The 19,452-nt window shown below is 39.2% G+C and overlaps 1 protein-coding gene across 1 annotated transcript; it reads right to left on the bottom strand.

The window, feature by feature from the left end:
* Nucleotides 1-332: 332 nt before the first annotated feature.
* Nucleotides 333-13,463, bottom strand: FAM162B (family with sequence similarity 162 member B; the record flags this gene model as incomplete). Its single annotated transcript, XM_021937948.2, is given in 5 exon segments — nucleotides 333-831; nucleotides 9,765-9,873; nucleotides 12,889-12,950; nucleotides 12,952-12,998; nucleotides 13,127-13,463. Coding segments are annotated over 5 exon segments (654 nt in total), but the record flags the coding sequence as incomplete, so codon positions are not given.
* Nucleotides 13,464-19,452: the final 5,989 nt, after the last annotated feature.

The following is a 19,452-nucleotide window of genomic DNA, read 5'->3' as shown; positions in this document are numbered from 1 at the left end:
TAATAATTCAACCTATTTCACCTAGTTACAAACTATGAAAAGAATAATCAGAGGTACTACCCAGTTGCTAAATACAGTGAAATTTTAGTTGAAAATTAGTTTTGATTTTAATGAGCCCTTAAAGATTAGTTCAACCTAATTTTAATGACATACACAATGTGCTCATTTTAGCATTATATGTAGTGGCCAGAAACTGTGCCAAATATCAAAATAAATTGTGGTATGTTTATCAACAGAATACAGCAGTAACAATGGATGAACTAATGGTGCACACAATTTGTGGGTTAACCTTATAACTAATGTCAAGTAAAGAATCCACACAAACAAGTGCATAATGTACAAATCCATTTATATAAAGTTCAAAAACAGGCAAAATGAATCAAAGGTGATGAAAGTCAGAAAAACTGCTATGTTTGGGAGGTAATGGCTGAGAAAAGGCAGGAATGAAGCTCTCAGGTGTTGCCGATATTCTACATCTTCACCTTGGCAGTTGTTACACAGGTGTTCACGACATAAATATCTATCAGACTGTATACACTTTTGTCCACTTTTTGAATGCATCGTATACTTCAGTAAAAGTTTACTAAAAAGTAAAAATAAAAAAGACGTTGTGCTTCTTGTTACCAAAATAAAACCATGGCAGATATTTTGGTAAATATTCTATTTTTCCCATCTTCTACTGTTGCTGATGACAGGGATGGTATTCAGGTGAACACTTTGTTACTTATAATATCATTTAGCTTTAGCCTGTGCAGCCAGTGCAGCTTCTTCACGCCACTTAGGTTTCTTTGCCAAGTTCCAACTTGTTAAGGATTCATGTGGTTCTACAGCCTGTGGGGGAGGGGGGAAGAAATATATATATATAGTTATATATATAATACATAAAACTATATATATATTTATATAATATAAATATATGTAAATATATACAAATATACTATATTAATATATAAATATATATATAGTTTTATATATTATATATATAACTGTTACTCTCTGGAAACTGGAAAAATTTGTATTTCAAATAGAAATACACAGGAGAGAATAGAATTAGAAGTTCTAACATATGTTAATAATGGGAAGAGAGAATAGACTGAATGGGTAAAGAGGCCATATTCAAAGTTATGACAGCATAGACTTTTTCAGAAGTGAGGAAAGCTGTAAGTCCTCAAACTGAAAGGCATACAAAGTCCTTAGGGAAATAAATAAAAATTTAATATATATTGATGGATACCTAGTGTGCATCTCACACTTAATATAGCCAAAATAGAGAGTTGACATATTTTGTTCCCCCTGCCTACCAGTCTTTCCCTAGCCATACACATCTCAATAAATGGCAGTATCATCCACCTACTTGCTCGAGTCAAAAAACCCAGGCCTTTTCACTTCTTTATTCCATTTTCTTTTCTGCTTCCACAATGAATTCACCACAAAGTTCCATTCTTTTTACTTCTCCAAATTTATCTGAACTTGCTAACCTTTTCTCCATCTCCATCTGCCACAATTTCTTTAAGGTACATGCATTGTTATTAAAAATGAAAAATGAATTGGGGACGGGAAAGTGGGACAGTGGTGGGACCATTTAGAAGATATTACAATCAACCAGGCAATAGATGTATATTGGTATGTCAGGAGAGATACTGAGGAGTGCTCCAATTTGGCTATATTTTGAAAGTGGAGCCAATGGGGTTGCTGATGACTTATCCATGAGCAGCTAGAAAGATAGAGTGGATATCAACTGAGAGGAGGAAGACAGTACAGAAAGCAGTGGCTTAGGGTTGTATGGGGGAAGATCTAGAGTTCAACTGTTGACACACTAAGTTTGAGATGATCATTAGACATCCAAAGGGAAATGTTAAGTAAGCAACTGACTATATGAATTTGAAGTGCAGAAGGAAGATATTAGCTGAAATATAAATTTGAGAGTCCTTGGAATGTAGAAGGTATTTAAATCCAGAAGACTTGGTAAGATCATCAAGGGAGTGGGTATAGATAGAGAATGGAAAGACTAAAGACTGATCCATGGGGAGATTCCACTGTTATGAAGTCCAGGAGAATAGGAGAAACTGGCAGAGTAAACTTGGAAGACGTGGCCAAGAGACAACCTACGTCAGGGTGGTACCACGGAAACCAAGTGAAGAAAATGTTTCATAAAAGATAAACAATTTTCATTCCCAATGCTCTCACTTCAGAGCTTCTGAGGATTTTTATGGAAGGACAATGGCTAGTATGCATTCTCCAACAAAGGGTAAGTGAAAGATGCCACATTGGCCTATTCCAGTGTTTTTCATATATCCATTTATAACCAGCTATTTCCCTATGTGCCAAAAATATTCTTTTCTTGGTTGAAGAATGGGGAGACTGGCTACTGTGTGCCAGAATTCCTGTAGAGGGGTGACTTTGAGGTGTAGGTAGACCAAATTCCTTTATAATCCTGATATTCTCAACCTAGACATATTTCAGCAGCTCCAGTAGATTGAACTCAGATTGAGCAGAATCCAAGGGAGGGAAGATACTGATTCGGCAGGAGAAAATATTTGCTAATCAGCAGAATTGTCAACTGCCTCTCCAAAATGTAATGAGATTTATCAGTACCCAAGCATCCAAACGTAGTGTCATATTGAGTCTAAATAAACAGTCTTCAAAGTAGGATAAGAACTACAATGTCCACTGAGGTCAAGAAAGCAATAGCAACACATTTCATCTTTTCTTAAAAAGAAAAACTGCTAACATTTAATAGAATAGTTGAGGAATAGAGAATTCCTATGTCAGAAGTTAGAGATATCTTGAAGAACCTGTGACCATTCTATAATACAGAAGAATATAAAAGCACATCTCACTTTGTTGTGCTTTGCTTTATTGTGCCTTTCTTTCTTTCTTTCTTCTTTTTATTTAAATTGAAGGTTTGTGGCAACCTTGCATGGAACAAGTCTATAGGCTCCATGTTTCCAACAGCAGGTGCTCACTTCATGTCTCTCACATTTTGCTAAGTTTTGCAATATTTCAAACTTTTTCATTTTCATGACATCTGTTATGGTCATGTGTAATCAGTGATTGCTGTTGGTACTACTGTACTTGTTTTAGGGTGCCACAAGTTGTGCCCATATAAAAGAGCAAACTTAATTGATAAACATTGTATGTATTCTCATCACCCACTAGCCAGTCTCCCATTTCTCTCCCTCTGCTTGGGCCTCCCTATTCCTTGAGATGCAACAATATTGAAATTAGGTCAATTAATAGCCCTACAATGGCCTCTACATGTTCAAGTAAAAGAAAGAGTTGTACATCTCTCACTTTAAAAAACTAGAAATGATTAAGCTTAGTGAAAAAAGGCATGTTGAAAACCAAGATAAGTCAAAAGCTTGGCGTCTTGTGCCAAACAGTTGACCACGTTGTGAATGCAAAGGAAAAGTTATTGAAGAAAATTAAAAGTGCTACTCCAGTGAACACCTAAATAAATCAAAACAGCCTTATTACTGATATAAAAACTGTTTTAGTGGTCTGGAAAGAAGATCAAACCAGCCACAGCATTCCTTTAAGCCAAAGCCTAATACAGAGCAAAGCCCTAACTGTCTTCAGTTCTGTGAAGGCTGAGAGAGGTGAGAAAGCAGCAGAAGACAAGTTGGAAGCTAGCAGAGGTTGGTTCATGAGGCTGAAGGAAAGAAGCTCTCTCCATAACATAAAAGTGCAAGGTGAAGCAGCAAGTGCTGATAGAGAAGCTACAGCAAGTCATCTAGAAGATCTATTATAGCTAACATCGTTGATGAAGGCTATGCTAAAAAACAGTTTTTCAATGAAGACAACATAGCCTCATATTAGAAGAAAATGCCATCTAGAACTTTCAGAGATAGAGAGAAGTCAATGCCTGGCTTTAAAGCTTCAAAGACAGGCTGACTCTCTTGTTAGGAGCTATTGGCAGCTGACGACTTTAAGTGGAAGCCAATACTCATTACCATTCTGAAAATCCTAGGACTCTTAAGAATTATAGTAAATCTACTTTGCCTGTGCCATGAATGGAACAATGAAGCCTGGGTGACAGCATATCTGCTTACATAGCTTTCTGAATACTTTAAGCTCACTGTTGAGACTTACTTCTCAGGAACAAAAAAGGTTCCTTTCAAAATATTACTTCTCAGTGACAATGCACCTGGTCACTCAAAAATTCTTATGGATATTTACAAGGAGGTTAATGTTTTCATGACTGCTAATACAACATCCATTCTTCAGCCATGGAAAAAGGTGTCATTTCAACTTTCAAGTCTTGTTATTTAAGAAATACATTTTGTAAGGCTATAGTTACCATAGATAGTGATTCCTCTGATGGATCTGAGCAAAGTAAATTGAAAACCTTCTGGAAAGGAGTCACCATTCTAGATGCCATTATGAATATTTGTGAATCATAGGAGGAGGTCAGCATTAATAGGAGTTCAGACAAAGCTGATTCCAATCCTCATAGATAACTTTGAGGGGTTCAAGGCTTCAGTGGAGGAAGTATGAGGAAGTAACTGCATATGTGATGGAAATAGCAATAGACCTAGAATTAATAGTGGAGCCTGAAGACAAAATTGAAGTGCTATAATCTCATGATAAAACTGTCACAAGATGAGTTACTTCTTACAAATGAGCAAAGAAAGTGGTTTCTTGAGATGGAAACTACTGCTGGGGAATGTGTTGTGAGCATTGGTGAAATTAGAGCAAAGGATTTAGAATATCACATAAACTTAGTTAATAAAGTAGTGGCAGGGTTTGAGAGAACTGACTCCAAATCTGAAAGAAGTTCTACTGTGAGGAAAATGCTGTTAAACAGCATTGCATGCTACATGGAAATCTTTCATGAAAGAAAGAGTCAACTGATACGGCAAACTTCATTGTCATCTTATTTTAAGAAATTGCCACAGCCACCCCAACCTTCAGCAACCACCATCCTGATCTGTCAGCAGCCATCAACATCAAAGCAAGACCTTCCACCAGCAAGAAGATTACAACTCATTGTGTACTGTAAACATAACTTTTATATGCATTGGGAAATCAAAAAATTGGCCTGTCTCACTTTACTGTAATATTCACTTTATTGTGGTTGTCTGGAACTGAACCCACAATATCTCTGAGGTATGCCTGTTTTCATTCATTTCAATACTGTTAGAATAGATATTAATAAATAAGAATGGTTTCTTGTTTGGCCAGAAAATGACATGGCATCTTTAAATACTTATATGGATAATCTTGTAAGCTTAAACAAAGTCTCTAAACAATTTATGGGGTTTTGAATCCATTTGGTACAAAATTCAAAACTACTATATCTTCCAATTATTTTTGCAAGAATGAAATAGCTGAAGAACATCAGGGAGGGTAAGAAATTACTGGGCACATTTCAACAAAAGCTTTGGCATAGTTGGTGGATAAAATTAAGTATTAGCACCACCATTTAGTAATCACAGCTAAAGAGATATTTCTTTTACTAGATCTATGTACCAACAACATGTGGCATATTTTCAATTACAATATTATAACGAATATAAAATTGCAAAATTATAGACAATAATAAAGCATTTCAATTATATTGTTATTACATGAAAATATTATGTTAATATATAATATGGTATATTATGTGTCATACATATTAATACAATTTTAGGGAAAATGTTTTTGTGTCATTCACAAACAAAGTGCAATTGATTGGATGCATGCAGTGACTCATGCCTGTAATCCCAGGACTTTGAGAGGCCAAGGCAGGAGGATCACTTTGAGCTTAGGAGTTTGAGGCCAGCCTGGGTAACATGGCAAAAAGTAATTTCTACAAAAAATACAAAAAAATTAGCCAGGCATGCTCATTCATACCTGTGGTCCCAGCTACTTAGGAGGCTGAGCCTGCAGAATCCCTTGAGCCTGGCAGGCAGAGGATGCAGGGAGCCAAGATCGTGCCACTGCACTCCAGCCTGGGTGAGAGTGAGACCCTGTCCTCCTCCACATCCCCCTCCCCGCCGACAAAAAAGAAAAAAGAAAAGAAAAAACAACACAAGCAAAACACAATTTATGTAAATTAAAGAAAAAAGAGGTGGACAGACCAACTGTGTCAAATGCTGATAGGTCAATCAAGATGAGTGTATCATTGGTGACCTTGAAAACAGCAGTTTGGTGGAGGGTTTGAGGCAAGAGCCTGATCAAACAGGGAATGAGACAGGAAATCAGAGACAGTGTATATAGACAGGTCTACTGAAAAGGTTTGCCACAGAGAAATGCAGCTATATCAAAAGAAGTTTTGTTTTTGGTTTTGAAGAGGGAAATAGAAACATTTCTATGTTTTGATAAAAAATGATACAGTAGAGAAGAAATAAAACTAATGACGAGCAAAGAAACCTGAGAATTCCTGCACAATTAATAAGAGCTTCTAGATTGGAGCAAGGATCATTTATAATAGGCAGAAAAGCAAAATATACAGGATTATGTGTCATAAGACTGGAAACTGCTCCTTGGGCTGCTACAATTCTCTCAGTGAGGTGGAAGGAAAGGTCATCAATGGGGAGGACTGTGGAAGTATAAGGTCCGAGGAGACAGAAAGCATGAAATAGTTGGACGGCTAGACTTCTCTTCCTGTGTTTAAGAGGCATGTGCATTTCATTTTCTGCAAACTCTGCCTTTTTGTATCTTTTACCCATTTTTTTTTAAATAAAAGGTTGTTGCTGTTTTATTTAGTGCAGCTCCTTATAATTTAAGAAAATTAGCTCTTAGTTTGTGATCTATTTTGTATTTCTCCCAGTTTGTCATTTGTGTTTTTACTTTATTTATGGCACTTTTTTACCAAGCAGAATTTTAAATACATTTATATGATTAAATTTACCTATCTTTTCTTCTCAGTTTTGTTTTATATTTAGAAATGTCTGCCCAACTACTCTAAATAATTCTCTCATATATTCTTTTGGTGATTTTAAGGCTTCGCATTTAATGTGAAAATCTTATATCCAACTGCAATTTATTTTATGTGGAAAGTATAGTTGGAATGTCCCAATATCATTTCTTGACTAATTTATCTTTCTCCGCTCATATACAGAGTCACTATTTCATATATTAAATCCCTATGTAGTGGGTTATTTATGTGATGTGAATTCAGTTCTATTAAGTTGCCTATTTGTATGTCAGTACTGCAGTTTTAATTATTGTTGTTGTTTTGTTTTAATATATTTTAGAGCTAGTCCTCCCTTAGAACTATTATTTTTAGTATTTCTTGTATATTTTGCTTATTTTTGTATATGAATTTTAGACTCAGTTTGTCTACCAAAACAAATCCTATTGCTATTTTTATTGCAGTCATGTCAACTTTACAGACTTAGAGAAGTTTGCTGTCTTTAAAATGTCAAGTCTTCCTATTCCAAATAAAAATTTCTTAGGTTATACCTTCTCTTGTGACCACTGGTAGTGTTTAAAAGTTGCCTTTATATAGATATTGCATGATTTTTAATTTCATTCTTACGTGCCTTAGCTTTTTTATTTGTTTGTTGCTATTTTAAGTAGGGACCTTATTTCTGATCTTTCACTGGGTTTTGAATAAAGAGGAGAGTGAAAATTTTTAAATCTTGTCATATCTTGCTTAAAACTCTTCATTGGATTCCCCAATGTATTTTTAAAAACCTGAACTATTTGCAGTGACCCATAGGCCGGATACTATCTGGACTCTCCCTGTTTCATACCATCTTCTCTTTGCTCATTATACTCCATCCACACTAGCTCCTTTTTATTTCTTAACACACCAGACCCTTTCTCATCTCTAAGCTTTGCACATGCTGTTCTTTCCTTCCCCTGGTCTTCTCATGGCTAGCTTATTCTCATCCTCCTCAGAGAGGACTTGCCTGACCACTCCATCAAAAATGGCCTCTCCTAGAGTGTTACTATTTTATCATCCTGTTCCTTTCCTTCATTGCACTAAGAATTCCTCAGATCTTTTTAGTTTATGTGTTTACTTGACCACTCTCCATTTTCCCTACTACAAAATACCTGTATTTTAATTCCATGATATTCTAATAATAAAATGCAGAGTGCCTGGCATGTCTCAGGTGCTCAAAAGTGTTTAGTGTATTAATGATAGAAAATCAATGTTTGCTGTCACACTTTTGGAGAAGAGGAAACAGCAATAACTAATGCTATACATAAAACTCAATTTATTCTCAGTTGCTACTTTTTGTGTCAGATTCACACAGAGAAAAACCCTGGCTATTGATTTATAATAGAATTATATTTGAAATATGGAATTTTAATAGGAAATGGAAAAATCTTTCCCTCAATTCAAATCATATGTATTGAAAATAAAATGATGACATCAGTAGATCTCTAATAGGCCAACTTGCTCATAAAATATATATTAAGTGTAATTGGTCTTAATGTCTCATTTGGAAACTTGTGATTACCATTAAAAAACATTAAAGTGCCATTATAAATAAATTATTAGAGAGTGATTCTAAGTACACAAATTGTCTAATTAATGTTTATCTTTTTGATGTAGCTGAGGCAATACACTAATCATCAAAATATTCCTAGAAACTAGAGAATCATCAATTTGGCAGGCAGTCATTTATTTAAGGTTAGGTTAAAAACATAATATTATCAAAGTTATTTATTTACATGCTTGAGTGTTGAGTCCAGTAAACATTAAAAAATTTCTCATTTGGTGAGAACCATTTCATAGCATAGATTTTTTTCCAGGCTAATAGGAATGAAAAGACATTTATATAATATCAGTAGGCTTGTAAGTCCTAATCCCTGCGTGAAGTTAGTGGGCTCAGATATACTTGGGCACCTGAGGAGTAAAGGACAGAATCACAGAAGTGGGCAGAATAGTAAATAGCTAAATATGCCCAGAGAGTGAGGTTTATGGAGCCAAGCAAACTATTATGAATGATATGTATGCACTATTGAAACGCAGTGTTCATAACCAAAAACGTTATAATCCAGGTCTAATGGCTTCAGTTGCAGGTGCCACGATGAGGAGGGGCACTGTTAAAATGGAGTGTGTTGAGAACAGCTCCAAGGTACAAAGAAGTTGTTAGAGTGGTTAAAACTGAAGAAGCAAATACTCTTAAGGATGTGTTAGAAATGTCAAAATACTTGTGGGGCTGCTCTTTGTGGTAAAAAGTGACCAGTAGATGGAAGGATTTTGGGAGGCAGAAAACAAAATTAGAGGGTAGTCAGCTCTTAATTTCCCTCTAGAGGTATTAAACAGAAACCATACATTGGGAATGGCAAGGAAAGGGCTGACATACAGGATCCAGACACACGAGATGACCTTGGCAATCACTTCCAACCTTTGCATTTCTAACTAGTTCATATCTCTGTGCAACAGCTAATTGAGTTCCTGATTTAATGAATGACCTAGTCTGGATAACCTTCAACGACAAAGTTCTCCGTCTTCTGCAGATTTTAACCAGGGTGTAAACTGTCTTGTTTTTGTTTTTAAGTTGAAACAAGCATTTGTCCCTCCCGGCCATATAGTGTTGATTTGTTGACTCAAATTTCCATGAACGAATATGTCTCCAGTACTTTTTATATATATGACTTCAAGTCTCAAAGACAAAATTGTTCTTATATTAAAAGACAGCAGTAATCCTGAATCGAGAACAATGTCCATGACATTTCTTAAAATTCACCCTTTGGTCTAAGGAGGTACTCACCCTTTTGGTGAGATACTCTTTTAAGGAGGTACTTAAAAAGAGGTACTCACCCTTTTGGAGGTACTCACCCTTTTAACTGACCTGCTCTTTTAAGGAGGTACTCACCCTTTTGGCTGACACTATCACAGCAAAGCAGGCGATAATTGTGAGTCCAATCATTATGTAACAAGCTTTCACTCGAGCTTTGTTTCTTGCAGTGACTATCATTTCTGGCCTAAACGAAGATGTGTATTTTGTTAAATATGTAAAAGTAATATGGTTTTCTGACAGGCATGATAGATAATTTTCCTTGTAAACATTCCAAAAAATTCCCTGAATGCAAACTGCATTCGGTGACATTTTCATGTGAAAGACATTGAAATGCACGCTGGTTATTTTTACCAATTTCAAATTAACAAGTATTTATTCAGATCTTAAACTAATGTTAGCCATTATGAAACCACTGTATAGAATATTAGTTTCTAATTCCACAAAATATAACTACTAAAGAGGCTAACTTGCTCTCCATTGTTTTTATTCACTAAGTTGGATAAAGGAAGAGTCAAAGCATATTTAGCCTCTTTGTTAAGTAGGCTTTGTTTTCCATTTGAACAGTTTTTTTTTTTAAACTCATTTTTATCACTTTGTTTTTTTCACTGGCCTCCCAATCTCTTGTCCCTTCACATGCTACCCCAAAAAGACACTATTATCCAGTTCGTGAGAATGTCTGTTAGAAAAATATTTCTTTCATGACTTTTGCAATAATTTTTTTTAAAAAAGTGATCAAAATCACAATAATTTGCCAAAGAAAAAGATAAAAGAGACCTTCATTTTCATGTTATTATTATTCTGAAATTTGATATACTTAAATTTTAGATATTCTTATTCATTCATAGTTTTACGCATGTTGTCCAAGATTTTAATACTACTACTTACAAAGTAGTGATACAAAAGCCATCATGCCTGTGGAACTTTTACGTTGAAATAAACTTTAACAATTTTCAATAATATGAAGTGGCAGTTTATAAATAGGCATAAAGAATTTCATTCATAAGAATATATTCATTGGCAGTCTTTTCTATCTATGTGAAGTTTAAATAGAGTGTAGTTGCATTGAAAAAAAAATCCAGAAAGACAAAGTTGCATTTTCTTTTAAAAATGGAAAACTTTTGAACTTTTCCACTGGTTGAAAGACTATAGAAAACTCCTATGTAGCCTATTTTCTTTAGATTTTAGGCAGAATGATGTAAGTTTTAAGATGTTAGTTGCAAACAGGTCCAATTAGTGAGTATGGAGAAATTATTAGATTATATTTGCTGCTAACTTTCGTTCCAGATGGAACCTAGAGGCTCTGATCTTTTTTACCTAGTCATTTGTCTTTAATCTATTATAACAAATTAGTTTAGCACTGAGAAAAACAAGACAAAGTACAGTTATTATTAAACATAATTAGTGTATGATACAAAAATTATAGGTCACTTGTTCATTATATGTCCATTAAAAGGTAAAAGCTGTTTACATTGTAAGTGTGACACTTAGTTTAACAGGAATCTCTCTCTTAAATAGTAATGCTTAAAAAATTATAGAAAAATAATAAAATGAAAAATACTCAAATACTTTTTGTTTCCAATGCAAAACTGCAATGCTTTTTATAGGCATCTTGTTCTTAGTGAAGTGTTCCTGCTTATAATACATCTTTTGACTATGATCTTGGGGAAATTAAATTGTTTCTGTAAAATGAGTCTGTTCACACATACAGCTATGTTAAATGCAATACTGGGTATAGGTTTTCTCGACAAACAATATACAATAATGTTGGTTCTTTACACTCTTGATTACTTGGTTAGGCCACTGGAAATAAAAATTCAAACCAATTGAGGGTGGTGGCTTATTTATTTTAATTATTTTTTACTTTTGTTTGGCATTTAATGTATTAAATTTTCCGGCATCAATTACAATTTGATAACCAGAGCTTATGATGATAAAGACTTTTGTGAGGCTAATTTTTGCTTTCAGCTAAGTCTGTAGTTTGGAGTGTATAGATCTCGTGGAAAAGTAATCTTAGAAAGTGCCTCTGTAGTTGAATAAATACTGAAAACGGATTTAAATGCAATGTTATTTCAAATTCCATGTCCATTTCCCATTTAGTGACTTGCTCCAATAAAAGAACGAAAATGCTGCAGAATTCATTATTGAGTGTACATTTCCCGCCATGTTCTCCCACCCCGCCCCCATCTATCTGAGATGCTCTGCTAACTGATAAACTGCAATTGTTTATAAACAATAACATTACAGGCACCATGTGAAAAACAGAAAAATAGGCCCAGTTTCCATTATCCATTCTAATAGGCATTCATTACATTGTACAAATACACAGAATCTCTAAAATCCTTCTTTCACGTTATGGCTTTAGTATTTTTTTTTAAGGTAAACTTAAAAAGTAGTAGATTGATTTTATTCTTAGTTTCTGTCCCTCTCTTTTTTACCCAATCCCTTGTAAAAATGCTGCAAAGGTTTTTGGGCTTGGCAGAAACAGAAACTTTGGAAAGATTTTTTTACAAGTTACATTTACTTATTATGAGCATTTAATTTACAGGTTACATTACTCTAGAGGGGGAGTTAACAGCTTGAGTTTTATCTTCTGTCTTGGTGGGTTTAGCATGCTGAAGACGCCCATGGTGCTGACTCCCGCGCGTCCCACCCTGAGTAAACCCGGAGCCTCGAGGGCTGCAGAAACGCGTCCGCCAGGCGTCTCCTGCCCCAGAAGAGGAGGCCGCATGGATGCGGCTTTTTTTCCAGAGACCCGGCCCCGCCCAGCGGCCCCGCAAGCCAAGATCAGGGAACCCCTTCCTTGGGTGGGGTAGGGGGGCGCCTCCGGCCAAAGCGTGGATTGCCGTCTGGCGTCCCCGCAGCCATCCAGATGCTTGCGAGGACCTGTTTGGCACAAGCGCCCCACTGCCTCCCCGTTCGGGGCTTGCTGGGGACCGGCGATCTGGGCGATGCTGGTGTCCCCTGAGCCTCTCAGTTTTCACCCACCTTCTGCAATCTCCCTGAAAGCTTAGTTGACTCTTGACACACCGCACTGGAGGCCGGGTGTGTGTAGGTGAACTCCGTGTGCGGTGGGTGCTATTGCTAAGTGTTGGCACTGCGGCCGCTTTCGCTCCTAGGTGGCCGCGGTCGGAAGGTGGGTGACCCCTCACCCTTGCGGCCGGGGACCGACTCTCTTTCGCGCAGCGCTCGCCACACTTACGGGATCCGAGGCGGGATCTCCTCCATCGATTTGAAACGCCCCGTCCACAGCAGGATTTTTTTTGTCGAACTGCGAAGGCCGGCGCTGCGCGGGAACTCGGTGAATCTCCCCTGCAGCGAAAGCAACCCAGATGGGCGAGGGGATCAGGGCGCCCTCAAACCGACTCCCGGGCCGGCCCCTCGCTGCCCTCCCGCAACCTCCCCGCTCCCAGGTCCTCCCCGTCCGAGCGCTGGCTCACCGTGACCTTGAGGCCCAGAATTGCGGGGGGCCCCGCCGCTGGAGTAGCAGGGGAGACCCCGGGGCGGAAGAGCCTGTGCAGGCCGCCGCGTGGCCTCGAGAGGCCCCCCGGGGCCGCAGCGGACTGTTAGCCCGCGGCCGAGGCGCAGTAGGCTCCCGACTCCCGCTTGTCCCGCGCCGCACCCGCACCTCCGGACCCAGCCACAGGCGTTCTCCCCGCAGCTCTCCTTGTCCCGCCCTGCAGCGCCCCGGAGAGCCTGGGACGTGCAGCTGGAACCCCTGGCGCTCGCACACTCAGTTCGCTGTCCCCGTCTCCGCCCCCGGCCAGCGACCCGGGATCAGGGCGTGAAGCCCCTAGGGGCTGGTTCCTCAGGAAGTCAGCCTGCCTCCGTTTGAAACAGGCTCACCACCGCCTGAGACAGTGCGTGCAGCTCCTTTTAAATTCTTTGTATTAAGTAAAAATGTGTTTCCGCTAGGCTTTTAGCCTTTGAGTCCATCGTTTGTTCCCCAGGAGAATAAATCTAAATCCTCTCCTCCAGGAAGAGACAACAATCCTCCAAGTGCAGGAAATGAAGACATTTCCCAGTAAGTGTAAGGGCACTCCACGAACTTCTGGATGAGATTTCTTGAAGTTAGCTCCTCACTTCATCCTCTCCCACCTCCATACCTTCTCTCTTTCCTATGGAAAACAACCTCAGTTCCTCCAACTGTCTTTCTCTATCTTTTCTTCTTCTTTTCAGAGACAGCCGCTGGCTCTGTCACTCAGGCTGGAGTGCAGTGGCATGCTGATAGCTCACTGTAACCTCGAACTCCTGGACTCAAGTAGTCCTCCCGCCTTAGCCTCCAGAGTAGCTAGGGCTTTGGTCGTGCGCCACCAAGCTCCACTATTTTTTTTTTTAAGAGATAGGATCTCACTATGTTGCCCAGACCGTTCTCCAACTCCTGGCCTCAAGCTATCCGCTGGACTCTGCCTCCCAAAGCACCGGGATTACCGGCGTGAGCCGCCATGCCAGCCTCCTACCTCTTCATCTCAACCCACAAACTCTCCACACTCTCTTCAACATGTGCCTTTCTTCTGTCACCTTCCACCATCTCCTCTATGCTAAAAGGTAGAAGAATCTATTATTTTCAGGCATTGAATGGTAACAGGGATTCAGATTCAATGATGGGAGAGAAGCGTTGTACAAGCAATTTACTGATCTTGTTCCACAGACAACAGACCTCCTGCCAAGTCAAAGTGCTCATCAGCCCAGCACCAGGCTCAGCTCACCCTCCTCTCCTGTCACTGCCTGTGAGGTTCCCTCCTTGTCTAGACACTGCTTTACGCTTGTTGGATTTCTAGATATTTTTCTTCCTAACTAGACTGTCAGGCTCTTGAAGGCAATAACTTTTCTGTAACTGCCAGCCCAGGTTTTTTTTTTTTCTTTTTACGTAACAGTGTTAAACAAAAAAGGAGGGGTTAATAGCTCTGTGAAGACATGCATTTAGAGGAGCGCTTGCAGAGGGACCATGGACTTTGCCTTCACACCTAGGTTTAAATCCTAGATTTGTGACTTAAAAGTTGCACAATCGTGAGCAGTAAATCATTTAAGTTATAAGGCTTGGTCTCTTTTGTAAAACCAGAATTCCTATCTTTTAGATTTATTCATGCGATGACCACCAATAACCAACTATGTGCCGGCTACCTCTCAGAGCTGGAGATAGAGCGGTGATGACATCAGGTGAGTATGAAGAAAAATAAAACCAGGTGAAAAAAAATAAGCAGGAGTAGAGTGAGAAGATATTAGAAAGCATGGTTAGCAATGTCCCTCTAAATGTCCCTGGTGTGTAATAATACTTCAGAAAATAATGGTTTCTTTCCCTTCACATTGTTTAGTCCCAAAACACAAGGGTATTTTAATTTATGATATCTCCTCTGGGGAACTAGGAGCTCCCTGACCTTCAGGATTTGTTATTATATTCCCAAGATATAGCTGAAAACTTGGCACTTAGTATATATTTAATAAGTATTTGTTAAATAAATGAATAGATGAATACAAGTCTTTGAAAACAGAATAGTCTGCACCTAGGCTAGTTTAAGAAAAGACTGAGATGCAGCCAGGCACGGTGGCTCATGCCTGTAATCCCAGCACTTTGGGATGCCGAGGCGGGAGGATCCTGAGGTCAGGAGATCGAGACCATCCTAACTAACATGGTGAAATTCCGTCTCCTATGATAAAAAAAAAAAAAAAAAAAAAAAAATTAGCCTGGGTGTGGTGGCAGGTGCCTGTAGTCCGGCTACTTGGGAGGCTGAGGCAGGAGAATGGCGTGAACCGGGGAGGCAGAGGTTGCAGTGAGCCGAGATCACACCACTGCACTTCAGCCTGGGCTACAGAGCGAGACTCTGTCTCAAAAAAAAAAAAAAAAAAAAAAAAAAGACTGAGATGCTTGAGGACAATCTATGTCCTTTTAAACTTCATATGTCCAGTGTATCATGTTCCTTACCACATGGCAGTCTCCAAATAAATATTTATAAAATTCAACTGAATGAATTCCTGCCTGAGAAAGTATGTTGCCATAGCTAATATTGCTCTTCCATTATTAAATGTGTTTTTTTCTATTAGTATTTTATTTGTCTTCACATCACTGAGAGGGAGTATCCATAGAGCTAGCGAAAGCCACCTCTGAGAAACAACCAATTGTTAATAATTCACTAAGAAATATTAAACAAGGGAAATACGTTTATTTCCCTGGAGGGAATCAAATGTCATACATACACACAGGGCTTCTATTTCGAGCTTCTCCAGTATTGCAGAACTACAGGTCAACAGAATAAGCTCAAGTCATGAGAGAAAGAACAATTTGCTGTTCTCTATCCCTGACAGGATTAAAATATCACTATTCGGCAGTGGTCTTCATAAAATAAATTACTTACAGCTGCATTAGAGATTTTTTTCAGTTCTATAATTAGAACAAATTTAAAAAATTTGAATAAACTTTTAATATAATAATACACTAATTATATTCCTTTATTTCTTTTTCTAATGAGGACATCACATTTTTATTTTATTTATTTTATTTTTCGAGATGGAGTTTCCCTCTGTTGCCCAGGCTGGAGTGCGGTGGTGTGATCTCGGCTCACTGCAACCTCTGCCTCCTGGGTTCAAGTGATTCTCCTGCTTCAGCCTACCACTAAATGGGATTACAGGCGCCTGCCACCACACCCGGCTAATTTTTGTCATTTTTTAGTTGAGACGGGGTTTCACCATGTTGGCCAGGCTGGTCTCGAACTCCTGACCTCAGGTGATCTGCTTGCGTCTGCCTCCCAAAGTGCTGGGGTTACAGGCATGAGCCACCATGCCTAGCCAGCACATTTATTCACTAAACAAATATTGATTGAGTGCTTCCTATGTGCTGGATACTGTTTTATTCCTGAGGTTATAGCAGGTAACCAAACAAAAATCTCTGTCCATTACAGAGCTTATTAATCCATGTGGTTTTAGTTTACTCACTCTGTTCTACGTTATTTTTCATTTCAAAGGTTCATGTAATTTGCAGTTTGTTTGAACATATGATTGTCAGTATTGTTCCTTCAAGCCTTGTTTTTGATTAGAATGGCTCACATGTTCATTTTCTATAGCTAATTTAGTTACTTCTTAAGATACACTGTTATAACTAGGACTAGATTTTAAATAAAGTAATTCCATAAACACTGGAGACTGTGGGTATTTTTTTTTTCCTTAATTGGAAACTGTGTGCTTCTTGCTGGACTAAGGCAGAGGATGCAAAGACAGAGCTGTAGTGCTGCTCCTGAGGAGTTCTCAGCCTAGCTGGGATGAGGTTCCCTCATCAGGAAATGACTTGCTCCCAAAGGAAGGCCTGAGCGGGACTTTAACTAACTTGTTTCTCAATCCCCTGCTAGTCTTTCTGTAGGGAAAGTGCTGAAGTGACAGTTTATCTCTAGAATCAGCTCACAGGGGTTTCCAGTGCTTGGGGTAACCTTATTAAGTGGGTGGTCCAAATGAGGACCTGATGATTCATTAGGCACTAAGCATATGCTTAGGACACCAACAACAGAAAAGGCACCGAAAACATGAGGGAGCGTTTTGAAATTATTCTGAAATTTAGAATTAAAACAACAACAACAACAAAATCCTAAACAAACAAAACAAAACAAACCTCATGGGAGCACCAGAAATTTGTAAAATGTCCTCCCACTTGTTTTCTGAAGATGTATTTACATATGGGTTGATGAAGGCCATAGCATTTTCAGCACTGAGGATGCCAAAGGTCTTAATTTGGCCTAGGTTCTTAGGGTCAGAGCTCATGATAACATCAGAACTTATTCTGGTTGTGATCTTTTTTTAAAAAAACAACCATAAATCAGATCATCTGTTTATCCTGGCAAAACATTCCAGTGGTTCCAAGCACATTGTGCTTAGAATAAAATGGAAACTCTTTACCAGGGTCTACAGGGCCCTGTATGACTTGGACCTGCCTACCTTTTCAAGCTCAACTCCAGCCACTCCCTCTTTTCTATATGGTCCAGTCACACAGGTCTCCTTTGACTTTCTCAAATGGGGAAAGCTTGCTCTCATGTCAGGGTCTTTTCATTTCCTTTCATCTCACATGCTCACCTCTTCCTCATTTTTTTTTTTTTTTTTTTTTGAGACGGAGTCTCCCTCTGTTGCCCAGGCTGGAGTGCAGTGGCGTAGTCTCGGCTCGCTGCAACCTCTGCCTCCTGGGTTCAATCAATTCTCCTGCGTCAGCCTCCCGTGTAGCTGGGACTACAGGTGCATGCCACCATGCCCAGCTAATTTTTGTATTTTTAGTAGAGACGGAGTTTCACTATGTTGGCCAGGATGGTCTCAATCTCCTGATCTCGTGATCCACCCGCCTCCCCCTCCAAAAGTGCTGGGATTACAGGCATGTGCCACCACACCCGGCCATCTTCCTCATTTTTTAGGTCTCAGTATAGCTGTCACCACCTCCTAGAGGCCTTTCCTGTCCAAGCTAGCGAAAGTTGCCCTACCCCTCCTCCCACCCTCTATTTCATTACCGTGTTTTCTCCTTGGCAATTGCCAAACTCTGTGTGTTTGCATACATGCTTTGTCTTGGAATGCAATCTCCATGACCAGGGAAACCCTGATGGTCTCAGGGCATCACTATATGATGGTCAGGATATAGCACAGTACCTAGCACACTTGCAGATTCTCAAATATGTATTGGATAAAGGAATGGATGGATGACAGATATTGCCTGACCTCATTCCAACAGAGCTCTCAAAAGAAGAAGCATATTTGAAATTGTGTCCATTTTTGTCTTTTCCTCTTTATACCCCAGCTCTTGGTGGTCTGGCTTTTTACCCTGTAGTTCTGCTCAAAATGAGATGTCCAGCAATATTAATGAGCTCTACTTACAGGTCTTCATGTTACTCCTCTTGATTCCCAGTTTCACTTTTGTAGTTCAGTCTTTTATTATCTCTCAACAATCCTATTATAATGACCTCCAAAGCATTTTCCCCACTTCTGGTTAATTCTTTCTCCAATCCTTCCTTTGCATAGCCTACAGAGAGCTTTCTAAAACATGGTTGTAATCATGCAAAACTTTCATGGTGCCAAGCTCTTCCCTATTCTTTCTCTAACCCTAACTCTCAAATCTCTATCCACAGAATACAAAAACAGCCCTGAGACCAGGCATAGGGGCTCACACCTGTAATCCCAACACTTTGAGAGGCCGAGGCAGGAGGACTGCTTTGAGCCCAGGAGTTCCAGACCAGCCTAGGCAATATAATGAGACCTCGTCTCTACACAAAATTAGAAAAGAAGCCGGGCATGGCGGTGCACGCCTGTAGTCCCGGCTACTCAGGAGGCTGAGGTGGGGGGATTGCTTGAGCCTGGGAGGCAGAGGTTGCAGTGAGCCAAGATCACACCACTCCACTCTAGCCTGGGTGACAGAGTGAGACCCTGTCTCAACAAAACAAAAAACAAAACAGAAAAACAGCCCTGGAAAAAATCACAATGATTCTGGGAGGGTTCTTCCAAAGTCTTCTGCTTTCATACTTTGCATGGTCCGATTCAAATTCTCTGTCCTTGTTATATCCCCAGACACAAAATGTCACTAACCACAGGAAGGTAGGTCACATTTAATTACTCTGTGGTACTAATAGTGATGTACAGCAGCTATCAACTAACATAACGATTTAGTTCTGGCTTGGAGGGCTGGGGTAAAAATTGTGTGTGTGACCAGTGCTCACTAGGGGATGACTGAGTTGGTTGAGTTGCTTATTGTCCCATTGTTTTAAACATTAGTCTGATAAATGCATTCAGGAGAAAGGAGGTTTGATTA

The sequence above is a fragment of the Papio anubis genome, chromosome 6, assembly GCF_008728515.1.
Source record: "Papio anubis isolate 15944 chromosome 6, Panubis1.0, whole genome shotgun sequence".
NCBI lineage: Eukaryota > Metazoa > Chordata > Mammalia > Primates > Cercopithecidae > Papio > Papio anubis.
The sequence above is the reverse complement of the archived record's forward strand: the minus strand, read 5'-3'. Positions and strand labels throughout refer to the sequence as shown.